The sequence below is a fragment of the Monodon monoceros genome, unplaced genomic scaffold, assembly GCF_005190385.1.
Source record: "Monodon monoceros isolate NGI ecotype Baffin Bay Population unplaced genomic scaffold, NGI_Narwhal_1 Super_Scaffold_13, whole genome shotgun sequence".
NCBI classification, from domain to species: domain Eukaryota; kingdom Metazoa; phylum Chordata; class Mammalia; order Artiodactyla; family Monodontidae; genus Monodon; species Monodon monoceros.
The window spans coordinates 14,740,188-14,750,064 of NW_021703769.1; the positions used below are offsets into that span (position 1 = coordinate 14,740,188).

At 46.0% G+C, this 9,877-nt stretch overlaps 1 protein-coding gene across 1 annotated transcript; it reads left to right on the top strand.

The window, feature by feature from the left end:
* Positions 1–749: 749 nt before the first annotated feature.
* Positions 750–8,403, top strand: LOC114893936 (deoxynucleotidyltransferase terminal-interacting protein 1-like). The gene is made up of 7 exons (XM_029219927.1): positions 750–791; positions 3,976–4,044; positions 4,307–4,363; positions 4,508–4,566; positions 5,401–5,446; positions 7,450–7,508; positions 7,610–8,403. The coding sequence occupies exons 1-7, from the start codon at positions 750–752 to the stop codon at positions 7,728–7,730; spliced, it is 453 nt and encodes a 150-aa protein (XP_029075760.1). The 3' UTR covers positions 7,731–8,403.
* The last annotated feature ends 1,474 nt before the right edge of the window (positions 8,404–9,877 follow it).

Below are 9,877 nucleotides of genomic sequence, written 5' to 3' on the forward strand. Positions count from 1 at the left end.
CTTAGGCAAGTTGCCTCACCTCACTGAACGTCAGATTTCTCATCTGCAAAGTGGAGATAGAGGCTCTACCTCATAGGATTGTTGTGAGAATTAAATGTGGCGATACTCTTAAAGCATTTAGATCAGTAGCAAAGACTCAATAAATGTTACTTGCTGCTGGTGTTATATTAAAATTAGAAAATATAAATTACAAAGAAGAAAATTAAAATTTCTCATAATCTTACTGCCAACAATAACTTCTATTAACATTTTGATGTGTTTACCATTTTTTCCCCTATGTATGTTTATACACATGTGTGTTCATTCACTGGGACACTGAGAATACAATGGAGAATGAAACAGACCGGCCTTGAACCCACAGTCCCCTTCAGAGGCCACACTATTTCTCTGTTCCCTTTTATAGCCAGACTTTAGAAAAGGTTGCTATCCCTGACTCTACTTTGTCACCTCCCATTCATTCCATTAGTTCTTTCATTTGTTTTTTTTTTGTTATCCCCCCCCCCCCCCCCCCCCCCCGCCTAAGCTGCGCGGCACAGCTGATTGAACAGGGCCCTTGGCAGTGAGAGCACGGGGTCCTAACCACTGGACCGCTGGGGAATTCCCTGTTTTGGGGGGGTTTGATTTGGTTCTTTTCCTTTGATTTGTTTTTCTTTTGTTTATTCCATTCATTCTTTCACTCACTTTGTTTTGGCTTCAGTCCCCACCAGTTCACAGAAAGCCCTCTTATATCAGGGTCACCAGTAACCTCCATGTCGCTCAGCTTACTCCGCTTCTTGGTGGCATTCGTCGCAGTGGGTCACTTCATGTCTCTTGGAACACTCCTCTCCTGGCTCCAGTGCCTTGACTTTGCTCCAGCCTCATCGGTCACTCCTCCTCACTTTCCTCAGCTCTTCTTCTCTGCTACTAACTTGACGCATTCCCAAGTTCAGTCCTCAGACCTGTCGACTTACAGAAAAACACACAACAAACACACAGTGTGAGAGTTGCAAGTTAAGTTTTATTCAGGGACTTACTGAGGACTGTACCTAGAGACAGCCTCTCAGTGGCTCTGAGGGAACTGCTCCGAAGAGGTGATTTATATATGATTTGGGGGGGTGAGGGTGGCGCTGCAGTCAAGCATACGTCTTGGTGAAAGATTACTGCTGATGACAAAGAACAGACATCTTAAGTTAATGATTTTGCTGCTTTTCTATATATGGGAAGATGCAAGAATCTGGGGTCATTGAGATTCTCCCTGAGATATGCATCTAACTATCTAAGGGCCTGTTTATCCAAAGCACAGAGTGCCTCATCCTGTTTTTCATCCTGGATTTCTCTCGGGGTGCACTGTCTGCTTGCAGTGGGTTACGACTTAACTCTTGTAGTGCTGAGTGGTGAACAGCGCTCTTTGTTTTGCTTTGTTCACAAATCCCATCTCTTCTGTGGCTGCCTCTCGTTCTAGGTGATTTCATCTAGTCCTGTGGCTTTGAAGCCAGTTTGACTGGTGATGATTTCCAAATGTATATCTCAGCCCTGAGCTACTGCCCCTCTTGCCTTCCTCCACTCCATCCTCACAGCAGCCAGACCCATCTTTTTAAAGATGAATCAGATTGTGTCACTCTCCTCTTTAAAACCCTCCAGTGACTTCCCATTGCTGGCAGAATAAACCCTAATGCCTTACCATGACCCACAGAGCCCTACCTCGACCTCTCCTGCATACTTCTTTAACTTATCTCATCCCACCTCCCCCTCACTGACTGCATTCTAGCTGTACAGGAACCCTTTCTGCTTCTCCAGCACACTGAGCTTGGGGCCTTTGCACTTGCTTTTCTCACTGAGAGGCACACTGTTCTCGCTGCCTGGCATACGCGTAACTCTTTACAAAGCTGGTTCCTTCTTGTCTTCAGGTTTACCTTAAATATCACCTCATCAGAGAGGCCTTCCTTGGCCACACCATCTAAAGTAGTGCCCCCACCCCGCTGCCATCTTACTCCCTTCCCACCTCCATTTAATCTCTATCACATTACTTGTTTATTCTGCGATTTACTTCAATCTGAAATTATTAATAGTACACATGTTTATTTTCTACCTCCCTCCCATCCCCAACCTCTGCTAAAATCTTGAGCTTTACAGCAGTTGAGGCCTGATCTCATTCACCACTGTATTCCCAGACCTAGAATATGACTCTTAATATGTGTACATTGTTTATTGAATGATTGAATGAATTAACATGGCAAATGAACAGGCAGGGTTCCTGCTCTCATAGAACCTACAGCCTAGTTAGGCAATACAGGTCTGAATTAAATTACCACACAGATGTGTGCAAAGTTACACGCTGAGATTTGTGCACTCTTCACTGAAAAGGGACAAAGCTTGGAGGAGAAGATCATGAGTTCAGTTTTCGACTTCGCAAATTTGAGACATCTACACATAGACATGGGGCAAACTGTTACATAAATCTGGAACTCAAAGGAGAGGCTACCACTGAAGGTAGAAAATTAGGGAGATAGATGTTAACTGAAGCCATGAGCATAAATGAGAGCAGACAGAATATCTAATGAAAAGAACCAGATTGAGGAGGATGAGCCAGCAAAGAAGGCTAAGAAGGAGTGGCCAGAGGGCTTCCTTGGTGGTGCAGTAGTTAAGAATCCACCTGCCAATGCAAGGGACATGGGTTCGATCCCTGGTCTGGGAAGATCCCACATGCCGCAGAGCAACTAAGCCCATGCGCCACAACTACTGAGCCTGCGCTCTAGAGCCCATGAGCCACAGCTACTGAGCCTGCGTGCCACAACTGTTGAAGCCCATGCGCCTAGAACCCGTGCTCGGCGACAAGAGAAGCCACCACAATGAGAAGCCCGCGCACCGCAAGGAAGATTAGCCCCGCTCGCCGCAACTAGAGAAAGCCCGCATGGAGCAACGGAGACCCAGCACAGCCAAAAATGAAAATAAATAAAATAAATTAATTTATAATTTTTTTAATTTTTATTTTAGTTTATAATTTAAAAAAAAAAAAAAAAAAAAAGGGTGGCCAGAGAAGTAGAAGGAAAACCAGGGCGTGTGGCCACAGGAGCCAGTAGAAGACCGCTTCCGGAAGGAGAGCGCTCTCAGGGCTGTCAAATGCTGCTCCGAGAGGTCACATGATCCTGACTCTGCACAGGCCTGCAAGGCCCTGCCAGCCTCCCCATGCTCCTCGCTCACCACTCTCTCCTTCTCCCATTACTTAGAGGCCATCCTCTTCTTCAAATGAGCCATGTCTGTTCCCAATTTAGGGCTTTTGCACTCCTTCCTGCGGCGGAAACACGCTTCTGCTCAGCCTTTTCTATACGTGGCTCCTTCTTCACATCTCAGCTCAGAGGCTCCCTTCTCAGCAAGGCCTTCCCTGACCACCTACTCAAAGTAGCCCTCCCCTCTGGTGATTCTCCATCGCATCTGCCTAGCTAGGGTTTTTCCTTCTCAGAGAAAAATTCATGATTCGAAGTCACCTTGTTTATATGTCTGTTTATTTGCTTTTCATCCAGATCACCCACAGAATATGAGCTCCACAGAGCAAGGCCCTTGCTTGTGCTATTTACTGCTGTGTCTCCAGCACTTACGCACTAGGCACTCAATATTTATTAAGCGAAAAACGGCAGCTTACTGAGGAATATGTTTAATATCAGTGCATTTAGTTAGAAAAAATACATAGCATGTGTTTACATGGAAAAGAGTAAGGACGAATTTACATTGAAATGTTAATAGTATTCTGTGGGTACTGAGGTTTCAGATTTGATTTTTTTTAATTTTGCTTATTTACATTTTTCTAATTTTTCAACAATGGTCATGAATTATTCAAGTTTTTTAAAAAAGATATCTATTTGTATGCATATCTCAGGGTCCCTTTGTACTGACCATGAAAGAGTTTTAACCCAGTTTGAAGTTGTGTCTATAAAAATGGGGGCAGAGAGGCTTACCCACCGAAATAGTGACTGTTAACACTTGGTCTTGTCCCTTCAGGCTAAACTACTGTTTTCAGATGGAGAAAGAGTAATACCCAGATTGACCCATGAGCTTCCAGGGATAAAGGTTAGAGTCACTGTGTCCTCAGGTCTTGGAGGGGGAGACCGATCAGAATGGGAGGCAGGTGAACTCTGTGGCCTAGGGGAGGCTCCACGGACCACCCATTTGTGGGACCAGGTCTAAATAGCATCATGCTGGGAGGGCTGCTGAGTCCCGGCTCAGGGAGGGGCTGGAGGGTGTGGTCCAGGGGCTCTGTCTTCTGCAGCCCCAGGGGACCCACAGTTCCCGGCCACTGGCCTCCCACTGACTCCTTTCCCTTCTCCTGCAGCGTGGCCGGCAGGCAGAAGAGGAGTGTGCCCACCGAGGAAGCCCCGTTCCCAAAAAGGTAAACCATCTCCTGGTTTTCTGGCTGGGTAAAGGGCGTCACTTTGTCTCGTTGGGAAACCATCTCCTTCAGGTGACCCTGGACCTGCCAGTGGGGCGGGGACTTCCACAGGGTCAGGCCACTGACATCTGTTCTTTATGGCAGAGGAAGGGACGACCTCCGGGACACATCCTGTCAAATGACCGTGCAGCCGCAGGCATGGTGTGAGTAGGGGCCAACAGAACCAAAGGGAGGAGCTGGGAGGGAGTGGGCCAGGAGGAAAAGAGACCAGAGTTCTCTGCCTGGCAAAATCAGATCCATTTGTGCCAGGTCCCCGTGGAGGGGAGCGCTCTCTAGTCTGAGGGGTGGGGAAAGAAGGCAGTGAGGAGGATGTCGTATCCTGTTTTTACCCCAGAACAGTTCAGCACAGCTTCATTAAACACCAGAGGTTTTTTATTGGTAGTGTGTATTGAATGCTTGTGATGTGCCATAACTGGTCTAAATACCTTATGTATACTTGATCTTTTAATCCTTACAACCACACCCTAAGGAAGGTATAATTAATTTTGCAGATAAGGAAACAGAATTACTTACCCAAAGTCAGACAGCTAATAAAGGGCAAAACTGTACTACATTGCCTCCAGGATGGTCATTTTTAAAGATTTTTGAAGGAACAGAATCTTTTTTTCAAACAGAGCTTTATGTGGGAGCCTAATCCTCATACCTTAGATTTGTCCCCTGCCCTAAGCAAGTTCATTCCACACTAACACAAGATAGGGAGTTGCTGCTGTTATCTCCTCCTGACAGATGAGAAAACTACAGCCCAGAGAGGTTCTTGGACTTGCCCACACGGCTAGGTGATAGCAGAGCGAGTCCTCGAATGGCTCCTAGTCCCTGTGCTTTTTTCCCCTTTGCACCTCCTCTAATGAGCACCAGGAAGCAGTCCACCCAGGGCTGGAGCGAGAGTATATGCGGAGCTCCCACCAGCAGCAGCAAACTGTCTTCCAGTCCTAGGCCTGATCTTGGGGGATTCACCTTTCTTCGTTCCCTCCAATCAGATGGAAACCAAAATCCTGTGAACCAATTCGTCGGGAAGGCCCTAAGGTATGATTATGTGAGCATGGCAGTGACTGCTGTCCCAAGGAGACCCAATCCAGGCTCTGGGCTCCACCTTGAGGGAAAGGGGCTGGGGGTGGTGAAGGACATGTGCATGCCATTCCAGAGCCATTTTCACCTCCCACCCCACCTCCCACCTCTGGCCTTCCAGAAGCATCCCAAGTAAGGACTGAAATTAGGGGCAAAACAGAGAGAGGGCTTGGTCTTTGCTGAAGCCTTCTCCCTGTAAAAGCTAGTTGTCACTAATATTTATCCAGTACTTAACGTGTCATAGGCACTGCCCTAAATCTTTTGTATGGATTCCCTCATTTAATCTTTATAACAACCTTATGAGGTAGATTCTGTTACCCTTCTATGGTTCAGGAGCTTTCTTTCCTACCTCCTGGGCAGAAATTATATTATTTTATCTGGTTATCTTATACACTTGATACACCTGAAGACACTAAGGACCACACAGTTGCCCAAAGTCATGTACTGCGTAAGTGGCAGAGCCAAGTGTCAAACCCAGCCAAGGTCCGTGGACACCAGTCTGTGCTCTTAACTCTTGCCTCCAGAACAGTTGTTTGCAAGCTTTTTTAAGAGTAGAATCCTTTCTTCAACTAAAATCATACATGGAAGCCCAGTAAGGTAGGTGAAAGCTCCACTGTCCGCGTTGCAGCTGTGTCCAGTAGAAACGGTCCACCCCTTACTGTACTGGCCCTCTGCTTCCACCAGTGACCACACCTTTCTTCTTCAACTCTGCTCCCTTAGAGTCTCCTAGACCTTTCTTTGCCACTCCAGACACCCCTTCTCTCTCTCTGGTGAGTCCTTCCTCAGCAGTGACCCGTACAAGTGGGCATTCCCCAGAATTCTCTCCATTGCCCACTTGTCCACCTAAAGTTTCTCTCTGGATGATCTAAAGCATCCACTCGTATGGTTTCGGGGACTAGTATGTGCTGAAGTTGCCTTACCTCTTTGTTTGTCCCACACCTCTCTCTCTAGTTTGAAGCTTGTATATCCTAGTGTCTGCTAGCGCTCTCGGCCTGGAATCTCCATAGAATTTCAAACTCAGCATATCCAAAGTTGAAATCAACCTTTCTCCCAGACCTGCTTCGACCTTTTCTACTTGAGTCATCTTTGCCTCTTCGTTTCCTTTTCCTCCAGACATCCAGTCAAGTCCCGGATGATTCTACCTCCTAAATAACGTTTCTCACAGTTCCTATTCCCTCTTTTTCGTCCTACTGCCATCCTAGCTCCAGCCTTCATCTTTCAAAACTGCTCTAATTACAACTGCCTCTAAACTGCCCACCCAGCCTGTAGCCTCGACACTTCACGCCCGTTAACCACGTTGCAGAAGAGCGAGCTGTCTTGAGCACAAATCCGGCTCTCCCTGTCTAGAGGCCTTCGGTGACTCCCCATCACCGACAGAATGAGCAAAATGAAAAGCCGTCCACATAGTGTACAAGGGTCCCCGGCCCCTCTCTGCTTTCCTCTCCAGCCTCATCAATTGCCACTCCCTAATTTGCTCTCTTTTTGCAACACAATTGCTGTGGTTTCTCCAACAAGCCAAACCAGCTCTCACCTGCCTTTGTTCATGCTGCCCCTCCTTCCTCCCCTCTACTCTGTCCAGCTTGTGCTCTCCCTGTCAGAACCAACTTGGGAATTAACCCCTTCAAGGAAGCCGTCCTGTTACCCTCCCTTTGGCTCCCATCATGCCGTACACTCATCTGTGTCACTGCCCATCTCATGATGGCATCATTATCCGTACCTACGTCTGTGGCCCCCTGGAGAACAGAGACTATCTCCAATTCATTCCTTTACCCTCCACCCCTCCACCCCCCACCCCCCGTATGGAGCAGAGGACCTAGCATATTGAAAGTACTCGGTTTCTTGAATCAGCTGTTTGATGAACAGCGGACAAGGGTGGTGGTAGGAGAGGGCCAGGGAGGAGTGTCTGTGTCCCACCCGCCAGATGAACGTCAGCCTCAGCAGCCGCTCTGCTTTTTGCACAGTGGGACCCAGCTCGGCTGAATGAGTCTACCACCTTTGTGCTGGGATCTCGAGCCAACAAGTAAGTCTAAGGAGTTCTGGTGCTGAGGGAGGGGGAGCTCGGGGGCCCACCACCAGGACCGCAACTGCTGGGATCCTTACCACTCCTCTGTTACTTTGCAGGGCCCTAGGGATGGGGGGCACCAGAGGGAGAATCTACATCAAGCACCCACATCTCTTTAAGGTAGGTGAGTGCTGGGAGTCAGGCAGACCAGTGCAGTGGAGCAGGTGGCACTGGGAGTAAACACTCATCAGGGAGTCAGGACATCTGGGTTCTTGTGCCCCTCTGCCCTTAACCTTTACCTTTGGTAATTTACTCAGCACCTCTGTACCTCAGTGGTAACAGTGACCTTCCTCGTATGTTTATTGTGTACCAAACACGGTTTTAAGTGCTACACTTACATTATCTCTTGGAACTGTCCTTTAAGATAGGTATTGTTATCCTTATTTTACAAATTAAAATAAAACAAAAAGAAAGATTGAGGAAGGCTAAGTGACTTGCCCAAAATTACTCAGCTAGTAAGTGGTGAGTTAGGATTCTGTCTTCTGCAAAGCTTGCGATCTTAACCACTGCTGTATTCAGTTGTCTATAAGATAAAGAGACTGGAGCAAGGCAGCAGTTCTAACCCTTTTCAAAGACAGGACTCCTCTCCTGAGCTATGCTTTGGTGTCCACTGTTTGAGAAAATCTTGGGGGTGGGAGGGGTATGAATTCACCCTCTTAAATGAATTTGTATTTTATCAGTCACAAAAGCATCCAAATATATTAGAAATAAAGTAATGCGCATATGTTCAAGTTATATATTTTTTTGCGCCTGTGTGCAAGGCTTAGTGCCCCTTGTCAGAACTACACAGCTCCTTGGGGTCCCAGAATCATGGGCTCTGTCTACTACATTCTGTGCAAGTTCAGGTTCTTCAAAGGACATACCTACTTCCTCTATTTTTTCAGTCTTATGTTGTGGGATTCCCAACACCTGGACAATTGGGTGTGCTTGCTGCTACTTCATTTTCCTCTCTTAGTGTCTTCACTCCTGCTGTTCCCTTTGATGGCCTTCCTCCCCTACCCTTTTCTCTGCCTGACTGTTGTGCAAGATCTGCGTCTTCCAAGACCCTTGCTTGCATCATCTGCCGAATGGATGTGCCCTTGGGCCTGCTTCAGATGCCCGTCGCACAGTGCTTGAGAGTACCATTTCAGTCCTGGTTCCATCACTTACTAGCTGTGTGACCTTGGGCAAGTGGCTCTGCATTTCTGAGACCGTTTTGTCATCTGTAAAATAAGAATGATGCCCTTTAGGGTTGGTAGAATTAAGAGAAAATGCAGTAAAATGTAGCCATTTTTGGTAATAACTTTAAATGATGGAGTATAAGCTATAAAAATATTGAATCGTGTTGTACACTCGAAACTAATATAATACTGTAAATCAACTGTACTTTAAGAAAAACACAACTGACTTCCTCTGTAAAAAAAAAAAGAGAGAGAGAGAAAGCACAGTAAAGCTCCCAGACAGTGCCTGGCCTAGCAAGGGCTCAATAAATTGGTCATCATTACCAGCATACATTCCCAATTCTTAGACCCATCATTTTTAATAAACTCCCAACCCACACTGTCATTACCAGTGGATGCTATCTCTCATTGTAATCTTTCCAGGCTAATAAGTGGAGGGAAAATATTTTTGTTGTTTTACTTTTAATTCTTTATTAGTGATAATCATCTTTTCATCCATTTAGAGTCTATTTGTGCTTCTTTTGTAAACTGCCTATTATATCTTTTGCCCATTTTTCTGTCCTAAAGGCGTTATTCAAATTTTCTTTTCCTTTTTAACTTTTGTTAATAGAAATAATATGTAAACCCATTCTTGTTGTAAAAAGATTCAAACAATACACTGAAGCTAATAGGGAGCAAAACACAAAGCTCCTCTTAACGCTTGAATCTGACTCTCCTCCCCCAGGGGTCACCCCCAGCAACATGGTAGCATCCTTCAGTCTCCTGTCTATATGTGTGTGAGTGTGTGTGTGTCCTTTAGTGATATTGGGCTCATACTATATATATTCTGATTTTTCTTTTCACCCCAAAGTTCATTCATTCACTGAAAAAATATCGAGTGCTGAGCATTCTCAAACTGCCAGAGATACAGTAGTGGACAAAACAGACACAGACAACGCCTTGCCCTCATAGAGCTTACATTCTAACACAGGGCAAGCTATGGTCTGTGGGCCAAATCCAACCTGTAGCCTGTTTTTGTCCAACGCAGAGTGGTGACATTTTTAAAGGGTGAGTTTTTAGAAGAAAATGAAGATTATGTGACAAAGGTGTATGTGGCCACCAAAGCCTAAAATATTGGGTTGGCCAAAAAGTTCATTTGGGTTTTTCTGTAACATCTTATGGAAAAAC